This window comes from Ambystoma mexicanum, chromosome 8 (genome assembly GCF_040938575.1).
Source record: "Ambystoma mexicanum isolate Mex_15411 chromosome 8, UKY_AmexF1_1, whole genome shotgun sequence".
NCBI classification, from domain to species: Eukaryota; Metazoa; Chordata; class Amphibia; order Caudata; family Ambystomatidae; genus Ambystoma; species Ambystoma mexicanum.
The window spans coordinates 47,374,879-47,399,426 of NC_090929.1; the positions used below are offsets into that span (position 1 = coordinate 47,374,879).

Genomic DNA, 24,548 nt, shown 5'->3' on the forward strand with positions numbered 1-24,548 from the left:
CTGAGTTTTAAGGCTGGACACTCCATGCAGGGCCGGCCTCAGGGCAGGGCGAGCCGGCTGACCGCCAAGTGGAACAAAGATTAAAGTACTTTTAGTTTTGCAAAAACAGCAAAACCTCTCAGAATGCGGGAACCAACAATTTAATAGGACGGTAAAAGATTACGTTTGATTTTTAAGAAAAGTCTTTTCCAACCAGCATCTGGGAATTTCGATAGATATTGCGGAAAATGTAAATAAGGATTAAGCTTGTAAAGTATATAATGCTGGCATGAGAGCTGCTGGCACCCATTGGAAGCTCGTATCCAGTCCCTTTTTCCACATCTTGTATTTACTGTCCCAGGTTCTCTTGTGCCCACCTGCTCTAGAATATCCAAAGATCGCGCCAAGCATTCGGTGCCTGCACACAGCGCTTGTCCAGGGTCCATGGTGCTGTGTATATCTTATGAAAAAGGGGAAACGCACGCTTGGAATGGCCATACTTTCCCTCGCCCTCCACGGCGTTGCCCCCTCCCGGATCCACGTGCTTGCGATTTCTGTTCTGTTGCCTCACACATACGGCACCCAATCATCACTGTGGTGGTCTCAGGTCTTAGGTTGGTGTTTTGGGGGGGTCCGAACCTGAGTCTGGGGAGGAAATGGAGGAGAGCGAAGATACGAGGACAGCGAAGTGGGTGAATGCCGCATACATAAGGACGGGTGAGGGGGAAGGGGCACCAGCAATGCTCTCTGGTAGCTGGGCAGGCCTGTGCATCCATTAAGGTGGACCCTGGATCAGGATTGCAGACATCAGGCCTATTCTAAACACGCATGGGGGTGGAACGGGCTGTCTGTGTGAAGCACCTGAGAGGAGCACTGGCAGGTTAATAACACGTAGTGTTTAGCTGCGTGATGGGCTCAAGCTGTGCTGCCGCAGCCCAGCTTTTTCACCCAGGATTACCGTTTCCATTTTTCCATGGGCCAATCTCTAGGAAAGTAATTCTGGACTCTCATACTTCGAGGCCGGATGATGGCTGCTCTGTAATAGACAGTAGTTGGAGAGCTAAAGGGTCGGCCAGGCTGCTGTGAGCCTTTAACTAGCACAAAATCTCCCCGGTTTGTGAAAATGTGCAAAGGATATGAAAAAGGGCATTTGAATGTGCACATCTCTGATGCACCCATTGAAATGCCCTCTGTGAACTGGGTGCACTGTTTCTTTTTTATTTTTATTTTATTACAGACTTTTAAAATACATTCAGTTCGATCTCACGTGTCATGCAAGTATTTTAGGCTCAGCCTTTTAGGGTCAGAATTCATAATCCTCACAAAATAGAATTACTCTCTTCACCGTATCTTCAAGAGGAATTGTTACACGGTATTCTTGTCTCCCTTTGCTAACAATTTAGCTGATTGATCCAAGAAGAAAGTCAGTGCAAACGTACATTTTTTGTTTGTTTCATCAAAGCATACAGACCACCAGTCTTCACCAGTCATAGACAGTCTTTCTTCGATCAAAGATCCCCCAAATGTTTGGTTCTCAAGGATCTTACTGCAGGGCAGAAGAGAGTGAAATGCTTCAATGTTTCCTTTGCATCATCGCAAAATCTGCATTTGGTGTCCTGTAACAAGCTGTGTTTCCGCAAGCTTAGAACCTCTTTGGTTGAGAATAGGTCAAGTCGAAATGTCATGTAGGAAGTCTTATGGAATTTCTCTGAGTAGCTGGGTAGCTTGTTTAAAGCTTTGGCCTCACTAGCAGCTTTTAGCATCAGTTCGTGTAGGAGTCTCTGATCTACAGTGTCTATCCAGTCTTGAAGCCAAAGTTTCATTTTGACTAGATCAGGATTCGCTTGTAGAGTGTTCATGTCGATGTTGAGATCTCCCAAGACTTCTTCACACCGTTCAGCCCATTGAGTCAGAGTAGTTTCATTCTTACAACTACTAGGGTTGTGTAGAATGTGGAATTGTGGTGGGCTATCTTTGACAATCATTTTTCTGTAGAGTCAGCATGCTCCATAGCACTCTGGCATTTGTTGATGTTCGGCCCAGCTCATACCTAATGCAAGCTGTCGGAGCGCCTTTAGGTAGCCAAAGCACTTTTCGCCAAAAGGTGCTTCAAGAGTGGCCCACAATGAACAGGGACAACCTAATGCACACTCTGCTCCATGAATCAGCGCACGTACCACCTTCTGCCTGTAGAAGTCGAGTACTGGTTTTAACGAGAATTGGCCAAATGTTTTGTTTATCGGCACCCTGCGCTGTTAGTTGTTTACATTTAGCTTTGGTTCTTTCTACCCAGGGCGCGTCATTGATGTTAGCGTTAATCCACATCCCTAGTTATTTGGTGTAGTTTACGCAGTTTAGGGTTTCCTTCCCCAGATGCCACCGTAGATTCTTTTTAGGGTTACCTTTTCTTCCGTTCAGATTTTGGAGGGTTAGAATTTCTGATTTTGAGGGATTATAACCCATTCACATCTATATACTTTTCCAACACGAGGAGTTTCCATTGTAGCGCAATCGGGGTGACATCTAACAGGACTAAATGATCTGCGTATAACATCCAGCCAAGATGTTTCCCATTCATTTTGGACAGGAACGCGGGCCCACTTCCTAAGGTCTCACCAATGTCGGACATGAACAAGTTGAAGAGAATGGACGCCAATGGACACCCCTGTTTAACTCCTCTGAAGGCCTTTATCGGTGCAGATAAGGTGCCTGCTTGATCAAGGCAAATTCTCATTTCGGGGGCAGTATGCAGATTTTTCAGTGCCATGATCAAGTTTATTGGACATTTACATTTTTTCACTTTTGTCCATATAAGCTCCCTGTCCACACTGTCAAAAGCGTGGACCAAATTGATAAATGCAAGGTAGATCTTTGTCCCTTGCCGAATTGCTTCCATTTTTTGGAGATTTATTATTATCAAATTTAGCCCACATCCGATGCCCTTGACGAAGACTGTCTGTCTTGGATCATAGGTTTCTGTTGTTTTGATCCATGTTGACAATTGTAGTTGAATTTGGGTGGCGAAGATCTTCCCCACGACGTCAAGGATGGCGATCAGGCAATAGTTTTTTGGGTCAGATCTAATGCCCTTTTTAAATATCGGCACCACGATTGCCCGCTTCCACGACATTGGGATTGCTCACTCGTCCATTATTACGGGAAACAGTGATGTACAGAAAGATGCCCACTCCTCTGTGCTTAAACATTTGGATTGTGATTCCATCGGGGCCTGGTGTCCTGGAGGAGCTCATTTGTTTGATGTTCTTCAAAATGGTGTCTTTCTCAAAGCAGATGTCCCAGTGATTTAGATGTGGGAAAGTCGGAGCTTGTATGAGGCCTTTTTTTGTGTATAACTCATTATAGTGATTTACCCGCTGTGTTTCTGAGACCATATTACTCAGGATTGCTTGCTGTGGGGCACTTATGTCATTTATGAGTTTCCAAAAGTCCCTTGAATTTTCATACGATAAAGTGCTCATCATGACTTCCGTGTTGCGTTGTTTTAGTATGCGCGTGTGCGAAATCAGCCCGTTTGTATATCTTTGTTTGGCTTTTTTCGTTGGGTGACTTCATGATTTATCTGGTTGCTTTCCGAAACTCTCTTTTTTTTAATAAGGATCTTAAGATCATACGCATGTTTTTTCTTAAACCCGATGTTACGTAGGCCTTGATTGCTCTCTGCGTATTGATCTAATAAAGAGCAATATGCTACTTTGTTACGGTTCTCCTCATTTAATCCATTTTGGTATTCTCTTACGATGCTTTTCACATTGTTGGCGTTTAGCCGTAATGTGTTCCTACTCGGGTCCACGATCAAGGCTGAATTCCATGGGATTGGGCTGGATGTAGGTGGTCCGTCGAATGTTATCTCCACAAGATACTGTTATTATCCACTTGTTAGGATCTCTTCTGTCTTTTGTCACGTTAGAAATCAATGATACTGTGCTCGCCCATGCAGTATCACACACTGAAACCTTATTTGGTAACAACTACATTCTTTATTCCTCCCCCTCTCCCCCACTTGTTCTCCCCATATATACCCTACACAGCCTTGTATCATATAACACTGTCTCCCAGCACATCGTGCATAGCATCAACCCATACTTGGACTCACCTGCTCTCTGGCTTGAACACTTTGCACGCAAACCTACACCTAACCAGCCTTGCTCAACCAATTTTAGAAACTATCAGCTCGGCTCCAGAACTACCAAAAAAACATGCTACCCCACTGTCACTGAATCAATAACCCTACCACCTACTGTCACCCCTATTGACACCAACGACACCAACACCCCTGGCAAAAACGCTTCATAACACCCCTCGCAAAAACGCTTCATCCACCCAGACTTCTAGCATCCCACCAGGAAAAGCCACTGCGCCTAAAGGGGCGCTGGTCAACGCCAGATCACTCCCAGCTCATGCCCTTGATACTGCCGACTTTATCACTAACGAGGACCTAGACTTCCTTGCCGTTACCGAAACCTGGCTCCACGCAGCCTCAGGACCCTCCCTCGCCCTAGCTATACCAGGCAATGATTCCATCATCAGAAGTGACAGAGACTCTAACCAATCGAAAGGCGGAGGAGAAGCCTTCATTTTCAAAAACATCCTTGAGCTTAGACAAATCCCAAACAGCCAACTTCCCTCAGCTGAATAACTTTCCATTAAACTAGCTTTAACGCCGAACCAAACTGCCACAGTACATCTAATTTACCGACCACCTGGCCCCACTTCATCCTTCACTGAGGACTTATCTACCCTCCTCACCGTCAATACCAAGCCCAATTCTAAACTAATACTGCTAGGGGACCTTAACCTTGGATTCCAAGACCCTAATGACACCAAAGCCCTCGAACTGGCTAATTCACTATCTGACCTAGGATTTATCAATCTTATACATGAACTGACACAACCCAAAGGGAGAACCCTTGACTGGCTCGCTGGCTCCAACTGCTGTATCAACTTGACAGCGGTTACCCCCTGTATTTGGTCAGACCATTGCAAGATAACCTTCTCAATCATCGCCACCTCACCGAATATCAAACCTAGCATTGCACCTGCCATCCAAACCCATAATAAGAAGGACATTACCAAGGAGAAATGATTACCTCTTATCCTCCCCCTTCTTAATAGAGCGGCCACCCATTGTTCAGATACTACAGTCCTGGTTGACCCCTATAACCAAACCATCATAAAAGCGTTAAATCATATAGCTCCACTAAAACTATGCAAATCTAAACAGCGCGCCCATCTTAACTCTTGGTTCACGCCTGAGCTGAGAGAATTGGGCATGGCCAAAAGAAGGGCAAAATCGCTATGGAAAAGCCATCCTACAGATTTAAATAAAAATTCACTAATCCTGCCATCTGTCAACTATAAGGAAGCTATCATTGCAGCAAAAAAAGACACCTATAAGGCAGAATACAACACCAAAGAGCTCTTTAAGATCCTCAAAGAACTCGAATCCCCTCTCACCCCTACACATAAATGTGACACTAACGTTGCCTGGTGCTCTAGCCTACAAAAAGCACCTTTGGATAAAATTGCTACCTTAAAAATTATAATCAACAACAAAAAATTTAGTCTGATGACTGACCCCCTCTCGCCCATACCCACCCTTAGCCCGCCAGCACCTATGCATGCTTGTAAACCTTTCAGCTTCTTGCCTTTAAATACTTGGGAAGTAGAAAATATCATAAAAAAATTAAAACCCTCCAACTGTCAAGGAGACTCTTGTCCAGCACCTATCATCAAGGAAGCTGCCCATGATTTAGCCCGCTTCATCCCCTCCTTCATCAATGCCTCCTTTAAAACCGTTACTGTACCTGACAACCTCAAGGATGGGTGGGTCATGCCCCTATTAAAAAAACCTACACTAGACCCAAACAATCCTTCCAACTATAGACCTATCACCACAGTGCCTTTCCTCCTGAAAATCTTAGACCGAGCAGCCTATTTACAAATCCAGGACTACCTTGAGGTCAATAAACTGCTTGGCCTCCGACAATCAGGCTTCCGCCCGAAACATGGCACAGAGACAGCCCTCTTAGATCCTAAAACACAAATTCAGCACATCAAAGACAAAGGCAAGTTATCTCTCCTACTATTACTCAACCTGTCCGCAGCGTTCGACCTGGTCGATCACCAAATTCTCCGTCATCACCTTAAAACTGCAGCCCACTTCTCAGATGAGGCTTCATCTTGGATCAAATCATTCCTTGCTAACAGATCCATGCACATTTTCTCCCCTACTGCATCAGCTGATCTTTCACCTGTCACCTGCGTGGTCCCGCATGGGTCCTGTGTGTCCCCCACATTAAATAATGTTTTTACCAAACCATTATTCGATATCCTTGACTATCTGGGTGTTACTTACACCAACTATGCGGATGACACCCAGATACTCATTCGTATCTCAGGGGACTACCCCACTGACCTCAAGGTTCTTAACGATGTCTATTCAGTCATCCAGGCCTGGATGGCATGTCACAGATTGTGTTTAAACGATGATAAGACCGAGTTACTTATCCTAGGCTCCCAGTCACGTCTTACCAAATTGGATCCTTCATTCAAAGTTTTCATCATCGATAGCAATGTTATCAAGGTCTCCAACAATTCCAAAACCTTAGGTTTTCATTTAAATTCCACCCTCTCTCTTACTAAACAAATCAATTCAGTGGTCGCTGCCTCTGCATACACTTGCAAACTTGTAACAGCTTGCAGACCCTTCATCTCCACTCCCAAACGCATCATTCTGGCCAGAAGCCTTGTAATGGCCAACATTGGCTATTGCAATGCATTCTATCTCGGAACTAGCCAAAAGAACTTAAATAAGCTACAAGTAACACAAAATAATGCTATTAGAGCAGCCCTTAACAGCCCTAGGTCTATGCATATCTCTGACACCAGACAGAATCTCCATTGGCTACCTGTGGCTAGCAGAATATCGCTCAAAGTCCTTGCAATCACACACAAGTGCAGAGCCCAACAAGCCCCCGAATACCTGTCCAACCGATATACTGCCCATACAGCCTTACGCCCTCTCAGATCTGCACAAACACACTCACTCACCATGCCCAGATTCAAATCTCAAAACGCTGGGGGCTCCAGCTTCCCGGTACTCGCCTCCAAACTATGGAATGCACTCCCTAATTCACTCAGATCCAAACCCCGTTTCAACACCTTTAAGAAAACAGTCAAAGTTTGGCTCACGGAGCAAGACCGAGCTAATACTTCCTAGTCTTTAACAAATAGATACACGAAAGCAAGTTGGTACTATCTAGACCCTACTTATTAGATCTTCCTTCTATGTGTCTATATTGCCTACTTCTTTCCTAACGTCCCACATTCATCTGTATCTTGTACTCCAAGCTTTCTACTTGGTGGTTGTTTCGTGTAAGAAGTAAGATATGCTGTACCCCAAGCTTTCTACTTGGAGGTTGTTTCATGTAAGAAGTAAGATATGCTGTACCCCAAGCTTTCTACTTGGTGATTGTTTCATGTAAGACGTAAGATATGTTGTACCCCAAGCTTTCTACTTGGAGGTTGTTTCATGTAAGAAGTAAGCTATGTTGTACCCCAAGGTTTCTACTTGGAGGTTGTTTCATGTAAGACGTAAGATATGCTGTACCCCAAGCTTTCTACTTGGAGGTTGTGTCATGTAACTTTGTAAGACATGCACCCAGATGCCTCTGGGCCTGGTGCGCTATACAAATAAAATAAAAATAAATACAAATGATGATGGCTCTGGTTCATAGTGATGGCCTGCAATGTGGCTATTCTTTGCGCTACACGTTCAGATACAAAGAACGAATCTCGGCCTGATTCTTGCGTATCCCTTTCCCAGGTGGCTCGTGGAGGAATGCCACCTGCAGTGTTTCCATGAAGTACTGACATGTCCCTTGCCTCCATTTCTTCCAGCCGGCGGCTCACCACTGGTCTGCTAGGACTGGCCTGTTCAATGTTTTGCTTTTCTGCATACCTTGATCTTAAACACTCGATGTTAAGATCTCCGCACAGTATCATGTTTGGGCACAAGTCCACCGTTTGGATGTTATCAATTAGCTCAGATAATTGATCAATGAATGTAAACGTGCCAGCTGCTTTGTGATGCCAATATACATTCAGGATATGCATCTTATTCGCAAAGATCTTGAATTCCTCTGGCGTTTCAATTATGGTCAATTGAATGTAAGGGGTTAGATTGTTTGTACTATTGACAGGGCATCCACAGGCCGGCCATGGGACGTCCTTTCTTTTCTCTTGCACTGTTTCTGGTGAACGTAATGAGAGGCTCCAGTTTTGAGAATTTGCCCCAAAGTGATGTCCCCTGTTGTGTGTGCCTCCAACTCACTCTCTGCATTTTCTTCCCTTGCCAGAGATTGGGCCGGTCACCATTACAGACGACCCCCAGAAGTTCCAGCGGGAGCTGCGGGAGCTCTACGTGCAGGTATGAACATGCTACATGCTCTCAACATGTCCTGCCGTGAGCCTCGGGTGGGAGGTCTGGCGCATGCAGCAGAAGGGGACCACACCCAGCAACGATGCATGCTCTCCATGACAGGCCTTCAAGGCGCTAGAAGCAGCTCCCTGCAGGGTCTGCAAGAAGTAGCCGATAATGCACGTTCACCTTAACCTCCTCTCGCAGCGGCGATGTCCTGGCCGCAGAGTCCTGCCTCACGTGGGACCTGGGTCAGTGAGGGACTTGGTCCACTGCGCTCTTCCTCACCGGTTTAAAGAGCGCACTCCTCAGGGCAGTCTGTGCGAATAGTAACCAGCTAGTGCCAGATATTATGTAGCTTCTGCCTGGAGTAGATACCTTTTCTGGTGGGATGCACTGTAGTTGCAGAAAAGTGTACTCTGAGCTGTAGCACTCTTAGCCTCTGGCACTATGCCTTCTCTGCCACCATCACTAATGACTGATATGGGATTCCAGCAGGAAAGCATTGTGTCTGTACCCTTAACACCACCAGACCCAGCTGTTGTCATGGGGTTTGCTACGGTACCAGCATGGTTTCTCAAGAGGTAGCTCCAGCCATCAATGCCACTGCACTCTACACATAGTGCTTGCAGTCATTGGCAGAAAGCTCCTGAAGACACAGCCCTAGCCCCTGGCGCAGTGTCTCCAGTGGGTAGCACAGCTCTTGAAGACACTACTCATGGTCATTAGCAAGGCATCTCTAGCAGAGTCAGCCCTCGCCCCTGGCGCAGTGTCTCCGTTGGGTAGCACAGCTCCTGAAGACACTACTCATGGTCATCAACTAGACGTCTCTGGCAGAGTCAGCCCTAGCCCCTGGCGCAGTGTCTCCGGTGGGTAGCACAGCTCCTGAAGACACTACTCATGGTCATCAACCAGACGTCTCTGGCAGAGTCTACCCTAGCCCCTGGCGCAGTGTCTCCGGTGGGTAGCACAGCTCCTGAAGACACTACTCATGGTCATCAACTAGACGTCTCTGGCAGAGTCAGCCCTAGTCCCTGGCGCAGTGTCTCCGGTGGGTAGCACAGCTCCTGAAGACGCTACTCATGGTCATCAACTAGACGTCTTTGGCAGAGTCAGCCCTAGTGCCTGGCGCAGTATCTCTGGTGCGTAGCACAGCTCCTGAAGACACTACTCCTGGGCATTAGCAAGATGTCTCTGGCAGAGTCAGCCCTAGCCCCTGGCGTAGTGTCTCCGTTGGGTAGCACAGCTCCTGAAGACACTACTCATGGGCATCAACTAGACGTCTCTGGCAGAGTCAGCCCTAGCCCCTGGCGCAGTGTCTCCGGTGGGTAGCACAGCTCCTGAAGACACTACTCATGGTCATCAACTAGACGTCTCTGGCAGAGTCAGCCCTAAGCCCCTGACGGAGTGTGTCCGGTGGGTAGCACAGCTCTTGAAGACACTACTCTTGGTCATTAACAAGACATCCCTGGCAGAGTCAGCCCTAGCCCCTGGTGCAGTGTCTCTGGTGGGTAGCACAGCTCCTGAAGACACACTACTCAATGGTCATTAACAAGACATCTCTGGCAGAGTCTACCCTAGCCCCTGGCGCAGTGACTCCGGTGGGTAGCACAGCTCCTGAAGACGCTACTCATGGTCATTAACAAGACGTCTCTGGCAGAGTCAGCCCTAGCCCCTGGTGCAGTGTCTCAGGTGGGTAGCACAGCTCCTGAAGACGCTACTCATGGTCATTAACAAGACGTCTCTGGCAGAGTCAGCCCTAGCACCTGGCGCAGTTTCTCAGGTGGGTAGCACAGCTCCTGAAGACACTACTCATGGTCATCAACTAGACGTCTCTGGCAGAGTCAGCCCTAGCACCTGGTGCAGTGTCTCAGGTGGGTAGCACAGCTCCTGAAGACGCTACTCATGGTCATTAACAAGACGTCTCTGGCAGAGTCAGCCCTAGCACCTGGCGCAGTTTCTCAGGTGGGTAGCACAGCTCCTGAAGACACTACTCATGGTCATCAACTAGACGTCTCTGGCAGAGTCAGCCCTAGCACCTGGTGCAGTGTCTCAGGTGGGTAGCACAGCTCCTGAAGACGCTACTCATGGTCATCAACTAGACGTCTCTGGCAGAGTCAGCCCTAGCACCTGGTGCAGTGTCTCAGGTGGGTAGCACAGCTCCTGAAGACGCTACTCATGGTCATCAACTAGACGTCTCTGGCAGAGTCAGCCCTAGCACCTGGTGCAGTGTCTCAGGTGGGTAGCACAGCTCCTGAAGACGCTACTCATGGTCATTAACAAGACGTCTCTGGCAGAGTCAGCCCTAGCCCCTGGTGCAGTTTCTCAGGTGGGTAGCACAGCTCCTGAAGACTCTACTCATGGTCATTAACAAGACGTCTCTGGCAGAGTCAGCCCTAGCACCTGGCGTAGTGCCCCCGGTGGGTAGCACAGCTCCTGAAGACGCTACTCATGGTCATTAACAAGATGTCTCTGGCAGAGGCAGCCCTATCCCCTGGCGCAGTGTCTCCGTTGGGTAGCACAGCTCCTGAAGACACTACTCCTGGGCATTAGCAAGATGTCTCTGGCAGAGTCAGCCCTAGCCCCTGACGGAGTGTGTCCGGTGGGTAGCAAAGCTCTTGAAGACACTACTCTTGGTCATTAACAAGACATCCCTGGCAGAGTCAGCCCTAGCCCCTGGTGCAGTGTCTCTGGTGGGTAGCACAGCTCCTGAAGACGCTACTCATGGTCATTAACAAGACGTCTCTGGCAGAGTCAGCCCTAGCCCCTGGCGCAGAGTCTCTGGTGGGTAGCACAGCTCCTGAAGACGCTACTCATGGTCATTAACAAGACGTCTCTGGCAGAGTCAGCCCTAGCCCCTGGTGCAGTGTCTCAGGTGGGTAGCACAGCTCCTGAAGACGCTACTCATGGTCATTAACAAGACGTCTCTGGCAGAGTCAGCCCTAGCACCTGGCGCAGTTTCTCAGGTGGGTAGCACAGCTCCTGAAGACACTACTCATGGTCATCAACTAGACGTCTCTGGCAGAGTCAGCCCTAGCACCTGGTGCAGTGTCTCAGGTGGGTAGCACAGCTCCTGAAGACGCTACTCATGGTCATTAACAAGACGTCTCTGGCAGAGTCAGCCCTAGCACCTGGCGCAGTTTCTCAGGTGGGTAGCACAGCTCCTGAAGACACTACTCATGGTCATCAACTAGACGTCTCTGGCAGAGTCAGCCCTAGCACCTGGTGCAGTGTCTCAGGTGGGTAGCACAGCTCCTGAAGACGCTACTCATGGTCATCAACTAGACGTCTCTGGCAGAGTCAGCCCTAGCACCTGGTGCAGTGTCTCAGGTGGGTAGCACAGCTCCTGAAGACGCTACTCATGGTCATCAACTAGACGTCTCTGGCAGAGTCAGCCCTAGCACCTGGTGCAGTGTCTCAGGTGGGTAGCACAGCTCCTGAAGACGCTACTCATGGTCATTAACAAGACGTCTCTGGCAGAGTCAGCCCTAGCCCCTGGTGCAGTTTCTCAGGTGGGTAGCACAGCTCCTGAAGACTCTACTCATGGTCATTAACAAGACGTCTCTGGCAGAGTCAGCCCTAGCACCTGGCGTAGTGCCCCCGGTGGGTAGCACAGCTCCTGAAGACGCTACTCATGGTCATTAACAAGATGTCTCTGGCAGAGGCAGCCCTATCCCCTGGCGCAGTGTCTCCGTTGGGTAGCACAGCTCCTGAAGACACTACTCCTGGGCATTAGCAAGATGTCTCTGGCAGAGTCAGCCCTAGCCCCTGACGGAGTGTGTCCGGTGGGTAGCAAAGCTCTTGAAGACACTACTCTTGGTCATTAACAAGACATCCCTGGCAGAGTCAGCCCTAGCCCCTGGTGCAGTGTCTCTGGTGGGTAGCACAGCTCCTGAAGACGCTACTCATGGTCATTAACAAGACGTCTCTGGCAGAGTCAGCCCTAGCCCCTGGCGCAGAGTCTCTGGTGGGTAGCACAGCTCCTGAAGACGCTACTCATGGTCATTAACAAGACGTCTCTGGCAGAGTCTACCCTAGCCCCTGGCGCAGTGTCTCAGGTGGGTAGCACAGCTCCTGAAGACGCTACTCATGGTCATTAACAAGACGTCTCTGGCAGAGTCTACCCTAGCCCCTGGCGCAGTGACTCCGGTGGGTAGCACAGCTCCTGAAGACACTACTCATGGTCATTAACAAGACGTCTCTGGCAGAGTCAGCCCTAGCCCCTGGCGCAGTGTCTCTGGAGGGTAGCACAGCTCCTGAAGATGCTAGTCATGGTCATTAGCAAGACGTCTCTGGCAGAGTCAGCCCTCACCCCTGGCGCAGTGTCTCTGGAGGGTAGCACAGCTCCTGAAGATGCTACTCATCGTCATTAGCAAGACGTCTCTGGCAGAGTCTACCCTAGCCCCTGGCGCAGTGACTCCGGTGGGTAGCACAGCTCCTGAAGACACTACTCATGGTCATTAACAAGACGTCTCTGGCAGAGTCAGCCCTCGCCGTTGGCACAGTGTCTCCAGTGGGTAGCACAGCTCCTGAAGACGCTACTCATCGTCATTAGCAAGACGTCTCTGGCAGAGTCTACCCTAGCCCCTGGCACAGTGTGTCTGGTGGGTAGCACAGCTCCTGAAGACACTACTCATGGTCATTAACAAGACATCTCTGGCAGAGTCAGCCCTCGCCCCTGGCACAGTGTCTCTGGCGGGTAGCAAGGAGTCTCTGAGGGAGGCATGTTACAGTAACATGCCCAGTACCACCCACAATGTGGGCATGGGGTCTTTGGCCATCCTGTCCACATGCAGGCATTGTCATGGAGTCAGTGGGTGGTCCCGCTAGAGACCCGCGCAAGTGACTGGGGGTGGAAGGTCACTGCTCCTCCTGCGTAGAATTGATGCAAACGGTCTTCTGGTGCTGTTCAACGTAGACTCATGGCGTGGTGTGCCCTCATTCTCATGTTTCTTTTCCTTGAGTGCAGGGTGGAGGTGACTGTCCGGAGATGAGTGTTGGAGCCATCAAGCAAGCAGTGGAAGTGTCTCATCCGGGTTCTTTCATCTACGTCTTCACGGACGCCCGAGCCAAGGATTACAGAAGGAAGCAGGAGGTGCTGCAGCTCCTGCAGCTCAAGCAGTCTCAGGTGAGAGTGCTGAGCATCAAGAAGGCCCTACTGCACCTACAGCAGTCTCTCAGGGAGAGTGGTGAGCTTAAAGAATGCCCTAATGCACCTCCAGCAGTATCAGACGAGAGTGGTGAGCATCGAGAAAGCCCTACTCCACCTGCAGCAGTTTCTCAGGTGAGAGTGCTGAGCATCGAGAAAGCCCTACTCCACCGGCAGCAGTCTCTCAGGGAGAGTGGCGAGCTTAGAGAAGGCCCTGCTGCTCCTCCAGCAGTCTCCGGTGAGAGTGGTGAGCTTAGAGAAGGTCCTACCGCACGTGCAGCAGTCTCTCGGGGAGAGTGGTGAGCTTAGAGAAGGACCTACTGCATCTCTGGTAATCTCAGGTGAGAGTGGTGAGCTTAGATAAGGCCCTACTGCACCTCGAGCAGTCTCAGCTGAGGGTGGTGAGCTTAGAGAAGGCCCTACTGCACCTCCAGCAGTCTCTCAGGGAGAGTGGTGAACATAGAGAAGGTCCTACTGCACCTCCAGCAGTCTCAGGTGAGAGTGCCGCGGACAGAGCCCTGAGCATCGAGAAGGCCCTACTGCACCTTCAGCAGTCTCAGGCAAGAGTGGTGAGCATAGGAAAGGCCCTACTGCTCCTCCAGCAGTCTCAGGCAAGAGTGGTGAGCATAGAGAAGGCCCTACTGCACCTTCAGCAGTCTCAGGCGAGAGTGGTGAGCATAGGAAAGGCCCTACTGCTCCTCCAGCAGTCTCAGGCAAGAGTGGTGAGCATAGAGAAGGCCATACTGCACCTTCAGCAGTCTCAGGCGAGAGTTGTGAGCTTAGAGAAGGCCCTACTGCACCTCCAGCAGTCTTAGGCAAGAGTGATGAGCATACATAAGGCCCTACTGCACCACCAGCAATCCCAGGTGAGAGTGGTGAGCATAGAGAAGGCCCTACTACACCTCCAGCAGTCTCAGGTGAGAGTGGTGAGCTTAGAGAAAGCCCTTCTGCACCTCCAGCAATCTCATGTTAGAGTGGTGAGCTTTAAGAAGGCAATTGTTCAGCACCAGCAATCTCAGGTGAGAGTGGTGAGCTTTAAGAAGGCCCTACTGCACTTCCAGCAATCTCATGTTAGAGTGGTGAGCTTTAAGAAGGCCATTTTGCAGCACCAGCAGTCTCAGGTGAGAGTGCTGAGCTTAGAGAAGGCCCTACTGCACCTCCGGAAGTCTCAAGTGAGAGTGGTGAGCATAGAAAAGGCCCTACTGCACCTCCAGCATTCTCAGGTGAGAGTGCTCAGCATAACAGCATCTTTTTAAATCTGCCCGCCTCTACTCTCTGCCCTCTGCAACTCATCCAGAACAGGACTGCAAGACTTGTGCTTGGCCTCAAGCCCAGGGATCATATCTCTCCAGCACTGAAATCTGTCCATTGGCTGCAAGGATCAAGTTCAGACCCTTCGCATTGTCCACAAGGCCTTCTGGGGCCTGGGACCAAAATATCTCCAGCATTCTCTTCTGAAGTATCTTCCTACTCGAGCCCTTTGCTCCTCTACCTCCAACACCTTGAGGGTCAGACGCTTTTCCAAGCAAAGAGCTGGGGCAGATCTCTCTCTTCAGTAGACGCCTCCCTTTGGAACAGCCTCCCTGCCTCTCTGAAACTCGAGTAGAACCATCTTCGGTTCCGGGAGCACCTCAAGGCCTTCCTCTTTGCTTCTGTCTTCTCTCTTCCTCTCCCCTGCTGATCTCCTGTCTGATACTGCACTGGTTACTTGGCTACCCTCTGAACCACGGGCCCAGGTCCCTGCCCTCCCAGCTGCACACATGCACTGCCTCCTGGCAACCCTGCAATTGGGACTGTTGCTGTAACCCACAGTCCCTCTTTCTGCACTATCTATCACTTGCTGTTCAGCACTTAACCTTGCATTGCCACCTGCTGGCCGCACTTATTGTTTTCTGATGTTTAGATCCTATGTCCTGCACTTCCTCCTCTTCCCCTCAGCACTTTTCCCCTTTCCTCTCCCTGTGCTTCTTGCTGAGCTTCTTCACTGTGCCTCTTGCTGTGCTTCTTGCTATGATTCTACACTGTGCCTCTTGCTGTGCTTCTATACTGTGCCTCTTGTTGTGCTTCTTGCTGTGCTTCTACATTGTGCCTCTGCTTCTACATGGTGCCTCTTGCTGTGCTTTTTGCTCTGCTTCTACACTGTGCCTCTTGCTGTGCTTTTTGCTCTTCTTCTACAACGTGCCTCTTGCTGTGCTTCTTGCTCTGAGTCTACACCATGCCTCTTGCTGTGCTTCTTGCTCTGTGTCTACACTGTGCCTCTTGCCGTGCTTCTTGCTGTGATTCTACACTGTGCCTCTTGCTGTGCTTCTTGCTCTTCTTCTACGCCATGCCTCTTGCTGTGCTTCTTGCTCTGCTTCTACACTGTGCCTCTTGCTGTGCTTCTTGCTGTGATTCTATACTGTGCCTCTTGCTGTGCTTCTACAATGTGCTTCTTGCTGTGCTTCCTGCTCTGCTTCTACACTGTGCCTCTTGTTGTGCTTCTACATTGTGGCTCTTGCTGTGCGTCTTGCTGTGCTTCTACACTTTGCCTCTTGTTGTGCTTCCTGCTGTGCTTCTACGCTGTGCCTCTTGCCGTGCTTCTTGCTGTTGTTCTAAACTGTGCCTCTTGTGCCTCTTGCTGTGCTTCTTGCTGTGATTCTACACTGTGCCTCTTGCTGTGCTTCTTGCTCTGCTTCTACAGTGTGCCTCTTGCTGTGCTTCTACACAGTCTCCCTTGATGTGCTTCTTGCTGTGCTTCTACACTGTGCCTCTTGCTGTGCTTCCTGCTGTGATCCTACACTGTGCCTCTTGCTGTGCTTCTACAATGTGCTTCTTGCTGTGCTTCCTGCTCTCCTTCTACACTGTGCCTCTTGTTGTGCTTCAACACTGTTGCTCTTGCTGTGCGTCTTGCTGTGCTTCTACACTTTGCCTCTTGTTGTGCTTCCTGCTGTGCTTCTACGCTGTGCCTCTTGCTGTGCTTCTTGCTGTTGTTCTAAACTGTGCCTCTCGTGCCTCCTGCTGTGCTTCTTGCTGTGATTCTACACTGTGTCTCTTGCTGTGCTTCTTGCTCTGCTTCTACAGTGTGCCTCTTGCTGTGCTTCTACAATGTGCTTCTTGCTGTGCTTCCTGCTCTGCTTCTACACTGTGCCTCTTGTTTTGCTTCGACACTGTTACTCTTGCTGTGCGTCTTGCTGTGCTTCTACACTTTGCCTCTTGTTGTGTTTCTTGCTGTGCTTCTACACTGTGCCTCTTGCTGTGCTTCTTGCTGTAGTTCTACACTGTGCCTCTTGTGCTTCTTGCTCTGCTTCTACCTTGCTCGTGGAAACCGACACTAGTTGTCAAGTTAAGAGTGCAGTGCTCTACTGATGATGATCATCAGTGTTTTTTACTGGTGCATTCTTTTCTCTTATATAGGGCAACCCTATGAGCATATTACTGTTTTCCATCAGTAGGCATAATGGCTAAAACCTTATGAGGGTGCTGTATTGTAATGCTGTGTTATGCCTTGCCTACCAATGTTATAACTTGGTGTCTATCTTGTTATGCCTTAAAAGGCTCTAGCACTATCTTATTTCACACAATCTGATTGTGCAAACACCTGGTACACAAATGATAGGGTCTTTCCCCTGACACCTCACAAACGTTCCAACACAATTAATTCTTACATGGTGTAACAGTACATCATGGCCTGGCATGCACTTTGCACCAGCATCTGACGTAGAAATCACACACCACCGCACACCCGCAGGCTTGACATGCAGCCTGCACATTCTGCCAATCTGGCATGCTATTCTGCATGCAAAATTGTGTTAATGCCCCTTTTTCAAATAATGTAAAGCTATGCCAAACGTCTGCAGTTACTTTCTCAATGCCACTAATTGGCCACCAAACTAATATCACAAGTTACCATGAAATGTTTGTATCCTGCTCCCACCCTCCAAATCCACACCTCGCTCCAGCCACACTGACACTAACCAGCGCACTCCTTTGAATAGCTGGGGTTCCATCCATGTACGATAGCCATATATCTGACACCACCGGACTGGAACACACATAGACGCACACGCATCACCTCATCAGACTCAAATTGCAAGGTGCATCCAACCCCTGGCCAGTTGACTGGACAGTGATGTGACCCCACTGTCATGACTGTCCGCTCACATGCCCATATATATACACACCACAACTGTGCATACATTTAGCAATCACAATAGGTGGTTGTCTGCTCCAGAAGGTCATGTAAGTGCATATCGCACATAAATATCTCGTCTATGTGATGTTTTTCCACCCCCATGGCTTTTACCCATTCTTTCTCTTAAAGATCATGCCTGGGTGAGGATAACTGGTCTTATAGTTTTGCCTTTTTACTTGCAAGAATTCTTATTAATTACCCTTTAATGTCGGGGTGTGCAATGAGCTTTTAGTGAGTTTTGGTGGCGACCCATCTCGATCTATCCAGTTTATGGCTAGGTGACCCTTCATCCTTTTTTAAGGGGCTAATCCTTATAGTCAAATTATTGGTTAATTTATAAGTAGTAATCTTCTGTCGGACCAAGCCACACAGTCAGCCCTATCCTAAACTGCCATTGGAGTGTTTCTTTATGAAGTGGTTGTTCCGCTCCACCTGCCCATTCCTTCTCGGATGATACAATGCTGCCTTATTTTGCATCATCCCATTTCTGTGCAGATAGTCACACATTGCTATTGAGATGATTTTTAAAAAGTTCTCAGATACCATGATGCTAGGGTAACCCTTCCTGTGAAAATGCATTATGAGCACTATGGTTGTAGAGTCAGTGGTGATTTCACATAGTAACATCCATTCCAGCCACTTGTAAGAGTGGTCTGAGTCAACCAGACCAATTGTTCGTTCTACAAACAGGCATTACACTAGTTTGGTAGAGTCTATGCTGATTTTTTGAAAGGACCAATGCTTGGACAGCAGGTTTGAAATTGTTTTCTGGGACGCAGGGCTTGATTCTTCTGCTGGAGCGAAAGTTGGTATCAAGCTGCGTGTGTGTCTTCCTTTCTTTGTGCTGTTTCAAGGAGAGGTGTCTGTCGGTGCCAAACCCAAGGGACAGGTGTTCAGCTGTGGTGTGAAGCCCTTAAGTTCCATAGCAGAGAGCTAGGTTTGGATGTCAGGGCAATCGGCCTTGTTGGTCAGAAGTAGGAATTTTGTCATGGAGGGGTTGAGATTTAAGTAAGCTACTGGACCCTGCCAGGACTGGAACAATGTGAGGCACGCCTTTAGCCTGTGCGTGTTTTCGATGGAGGATATGTTGAGGTAGAGCTGCGTGTCATCTGCGTATTGCTCGATGTGGATGTTGTGTGGAGTGAGGAGGGTTCCAAGTGGTTCCATATAAACACTGAAGAACACAGAGGAGAGGATGGATCCTTGCAGGACTCTGGAGGTGATGGCTAGAGTTAGTGATCTGGAGGAATCCATTTGTACAAAACTGGTGGTGATTAGCTGGGTACGATTTGAAACAGCTGAGGACGATTTCGGCGACGTAGATTGTTGGTGCGTGACTGGTGGCTTTCTGTGTGAAATGCTGCTGAGAGGTCATGGAGAACGAGGAGGCAAGGATGGTCATCATCAAGTATTTTAAGTGCATTGTCAATCACCTTGTTGGCAGCTGATTCTGTGACGCATCCAGCTTGAAACCAGATTGGCAACACTGAGGGAGGTTGTTGGTTTCAATGTGTTGCAGGAGTTGCGTGGCTACTGTTCTCGCAAGGATCTTACCTTGGAATCGAAGATGGGTGTTGGGATGGTAGTTGCTAAGGGTATCAGGGTTTAATGTTGGTTTCTTGAGAAACGGGAGGATGTGTCCAGTGTTGAGGGTCGAGGGAAAGGTGCCTTGAGTTAGGGAGCTGTTGAGGATTGTCAGGTAAGGGTGGTGTGCTCTAGTTAGAAGGGTCTGAAGTATGGAAGACGTCCTCTGCATACGTTGTGGCCTGGAGGGATGCTAGGGTGGCAGTGAGGTCTTCCATAGTTAGTGTCTTGAAAGTTGTCCTGGTAGTTGTGGTTTTGTGAGATGGGATTTGTAGTGTGCGGCCAGTTGTAGCATTCTTGTACATTTCTGTGGGCTGTGATGTCCAAAATAAAGTCAACAAACTCCAGAGATTATTGCCACCCTGCTGTGAACGCCACACTCACAGAGCACTTTGCAGCTATCTGCACACTCTCTCGCACTGTTGCCTCGGTTTCTTGCATGCACAGTATGTGGTGTGCGCTTTGGCTTTCCCTCTTGGGAGGGACATTCCTCACTGGTTCAGAGGCCGGGAGAGAGGTGATATGCACAGATCACGCATGGGAGTGTGGTGCTGCAGCACTCCAACATCAAGGAATGTCTGGTTCTGAGCCGTGGGGGCGAGGTGGTTTGTGCAAGTCATGTATGCAAGTGGGAGGATCAGCACCTGTGACGAATCTGAGGATGTCGTCCTTTCTCCTCTAGGTGGAGACCTTCCTCATTGGGCCAGGGCAGTACGTCCACAGTACAATAGTGCCCATGGGGGTGGTGTACTGAGGGAGGATCACATGTGGAAGGGATCCCTCTATGGGATTGGGGACGATTATTCTCAGGGAACACAGTATGCCCCCGCATACATCCAACCCCTTCTCAAATACCAAATCCTCCTCCCCCTCTCTAGGTAGAGCAAACGTGCTCTGTTTCCAGAACAGTCACTTTAATATACTTGACAAACCTAAAATAGAAGAGTGTACTAAGTATCTTGTACCCGAGTTGAAAGTGAGTACTGTGAAGAAGAAGATGATGGAGAGTCTGAGGATCACCCGGGAGAAGCAGAGTGAGCAGTCTAGCTTGTCCTGAGACTGAGGGAGAAAAATCCTTCGAGGAGGAAATGCATGAGCCGTGCACCGGGCAGGCTGAGAAAAGGCATAAGGAGAGCCACAAACTGAGGGGAAGGAGAGCTTGAATATGGTCCAAGCTGGAAGGACTACTTGGGCTGCTGCCGGAACAAACTGCCTGTGAGGAAGGACGCACAGCTGGGCAAGACAAACGCCTGCAGACTCCACCATTCACCCGAACGCTACCTGAGCCTCGATGAACAGCACAGATGGTGGGGAAATGCTAGTATCTAGAGGTAAATACGGACATTGGAAAAGGAGGGTCTGGGACCCTGGAGTGACATTGCATTTCTGGGACCTGTACCATATGGAAACATAATTATAAGAGTGTTTGGGACCGCCCAGGAGAGCGGAATCATATGTTTGGCAGGGGAGTGAATTGAACAGATATGATAATGAATTGTGATTCTCTGAACCGCACCCATCTGAGAAGCTGAAAATAACCAAGAAAAAGCGGAATTGGGTGTTTAGCAGGAGAGTGAATCAAACACATACGATAACACATGAATAAGCAAGACAGAGGAGTCATATGTTTGCAAGAGGGTGAGATATGATAACAACTGCACGTCTGGGACCCACACCCATGCGAAAGGAAAGCGCCTGATTCCAGAAGGAATGCAAGATTCTGGGAACCCTGTGAAAGAGAGACAGTCCATGAGAGGACATAAGCCTGGCAGGATAGTGGACCAAGTTATATTGCGAGTCTGGGACCTGCACCCAATTGAGCCATGAGAAGATATTAGTTTGGCAGGAGAGTTAACCATGCGATATTGCGGGTCTAGGACCAGCCCCCATGTGATATGTTGGGAGGGTCAAGGACCCCAGGACTGATAAAAGGAATCTTACACTTGATAGCAAACTGTATCAACCTGGTAGGATATAGAACTGTGAATTGAAAAAACGCATCCCTGTAAATTGTTCCGTGATGTTCTCCTAAGAGGATAAAGGGGCTCAGAAGCCCAAAAGGAAGGACATTAAGATAAGAAATGTAGGGACAGGAAACCAACCCTAGCTTTGAAGTCTGACATTTATCAACTTTGTTTATTTCATACTCTTTGATTATCCAAGAGACTGGGAACTTTTCTTCTCGTTGGAACCACCAAGAACACTTCTTTCTGTGAAGAGATCCTCCTTGCACAGGTGGTTTAAGTTAATAGTGACAGAAGTAGGCTTGTGGGACACGGACATTCTGACAATTTCACCAGTTTTCTTTGATGCAGGGAAACCTCTTCTTAGCTTTTGGGATAGAAAGGCATTTTTCCAACCTTTTCTTAATTAATAAAAGTCGATACCTAAATATATGCCACCATTGTATCCGAACCTTACATCTGCACCCTTACACACCCCAACATCAAAGATGGTCGGGTCCAGAGGCCGAGGGAGAGGTGGTTTGCGCTGGTCATGCATGGGAGTGGGGTGATGCAGCACCCCAACATTAACCTCCGACAGAGCCTCTGAAAGGGGTTCCCAAGAGAAAGGAAGCAGGGTGTATGTGAGCAGGGCACGCAGTCGCAGCAGAAATCTGTTGGCAGAGGCCAGAAGGCTTAACCATATCACAACTATGCTACGCCATCTGTATTGGATGCCAATTCCTGGTCATTTCACTTAGAGATGGCCAACTCATTCACAGAGTGGTACACCTAGGGACCCGCAAATGTTTCTCGCACAAGTAAAGACCCCCCACAGGTCTGGGATGTTCTTTGAGCAAAGAGACGTGAAGGCTGGGGGTGCTGTAGCTGAACAAGCTTACATTACAACCAGTTGATTTTGAGCTGACACAGCATTGCATTCGGGTGACACTACATAATCATATTGGCTCATTCTACTTGCTTTTTGGGGAAACACACATTGGTCAGTTGAAAAGGTTTTTTAGGGTTGCTCTGGGGAATCAGAGGGTTGGGGTGTCTACAATCTACGTGCTCTTTGCTTCATTTGCGCTCTGGAAATGCTTCAAATCTGGATAATGGGAGCCATTGATTGGTGCCTGGAGGCACATGATGTGTATATGGTTCACTCTTAATGAAACATGAAAATACTAATGAAAAGGATAAAAACTCTTTTTGAGTTGCTCTGTCCTCTCTTGGATTCTGGATATCCAGTCGACTGTGTGGAACTCCACCTGTGATGTGTGTTTTCTTTACAGTGGGTGGGAGAAATTCTTGACCACCATCTTGTCTATTTGAGTTTTGATCTTGACTCGCACAATGCATTGCTTTCCTGCAGGTTGTCTTCGTGTTGACAGGCGACTGCGGAGACAGGAGCCACCCTGGGTACCGGGTGTACGAGGAGATTGCTGCTACCAGCTCTGGCCAGATCTTCCACCTGGACAAGCAGCAAGTGAACGAGGTAAGTGTTGGTAAGTGGCAGTGGGGGTGGCCATAGAACACTCTGTCATGCACACAGACTGGTCACACCCCCTGTACCACCACTGCCTCTGTTCTTAATCCCCCCTCTCTCTCCAGTTGAAGTAATGTGAGGTAATTAGGAAAGTTTAGTCTATATGGTCACCTAAACATAATAGAAATGCCAGCAGGCAGGAGGGAGTCATATGTTTATAGATTTCTGGACAGACAGACAAGGACTGACTTTATGAGTTTTGTTTCAATGTGATCAGTACTAACAAAATCAAATGCGTACAGAATAACCTTCCGAGCGATTCTGAATGTGTACGGAATAACATTCCGAGCGGTACTGAATGTGTACGGAATAACCTTCTGAGTGATACTGAATGCGCACGGAATCACCTTCCGAGCGATACTAGATATTTACAGAATAACCTTCCGAGTGATACTCAATGCATACAGAATAACCTTTTGAGTGATACTGAATGCATCCGGAATAACCTTCTAAGCGGTACTGAATGCATACGGAATAACCTTCCCAGTGATACTGAATGCGTACGGTGTAACCTTCCGAGCGATACTGAATGTGTACAGAATAACCTTCCCAGTGATACTGAATGCGTACGGAATAACCCTCCGAGCGATACTGAATGCGTACGGAATAACCCTCCGAGCGATACTGAATGTGTACAGAATAACCTTCCGAGCGGTACTGAATGTGTACGGAATAACCTTCCGAGCGATACTGAATGTGTACAGAATAACCTTCCCAGTGATACTGAATGCGTACGGAATAACCCTCCGAGCGATACTGAATGTGTACGGAATAACCTTCCGAGCGGTACTGAATGTGTACGGAATAACCTTCCGAGCTATACTGAATGTGTACGGAATAACCTTCCGAGTGATACTGAATGCGTACGGAATAACCCTCCGAGCGATACTGAATGTGTACGGAATAACCTTCCGAGTGGTACTGAATGTGTACGGAATAACCTTCCGAGCTATGCTGAATGTGTACGGAATAACCTTTTGAGTGATACTGAATGCATCCGGAAAAACCTTCTAAGCGGTACTGAATGCATACGGAATAACCTTCCCAGTGATACTGAATGCGTACGGTGTAACCTTCCGAGCGATACTGAATGTGTACAGAATAACCTTCCCAGTGATACTAAATGCGTACGGAATAACCCTCCGAGCGATACTGAATGTGTACGGAATAACCTTCCGAGCGGTACTGAATGTGTACGGAATAACCTTCCGAGCTATACTGAATGTGTACGGAATAACCTTCCGAGCTATACTGAATGTGTACGGAATAACCTTCCGAGTGATACTGAATGCGTACGGAATAACCCTCCGAGCGATACTGAATGTCTACGGAATAACCTTCCGAGTGGTACTGAATGTGTACGGAATAACCTTCCGAGCTATACTGAATGTGTACGAAATAACCTTTTGAGTGATACTGAATGCATCCGGAATAACCTTCTAAGCGGTACTGAATGAGGTGTAACCTGCCGAGCGATACTGAATGTGTACAGAATAACCTTCCCAGTGATACTGAATGCGTACGGAATAACCCTCCGAGCGATACTGAATGTGTACGGAATAACCTTCCGAGCGGTACTGAATGTGTACGGAATAACCTTCCGAGCTATACTGAATGTGTACAGAATAACCTTCCGAGCAATACTTCCTTGTACTGATTTTGGAAATCTCCTAGGGTGACTGAAAATGTAAAACATTTGTTGTTATTCTGTCCTGATTTACTGACTCAGCAGA

General features: G+C 48.4%; 1 protein-coding gene across 1 annotated transcript in view; it reads left to right on the plus strand.

Annotated features, from left to right (window-relative positions):
* Positions 1 to 24,548, plus strand: part of HMCN2 (hemicentin 2) — a 936,787-nt gene that overhangs the window by 78,960 nt on the left and 833,279 nt on the right. Inside the window, exons 2-4 of the mRNA XM_069609262.1 lie at positions 8,358 to 8,428; positions 13,389 to 13,547; positions 22,642 to 22,764. Of these exons, the coding sequence (XP_069465363.1) occupies positions 8,358 to 8,428; positions 13,389 to 13,547; positions 22,642 to 22,764 (353 nt within the window). The remainder of the gene's footprint in view (positions 1 to 8,357; positions 8,429 to 13,388; positions 13,548 to 22,641; positions 22,765 to 24,548) is intronic.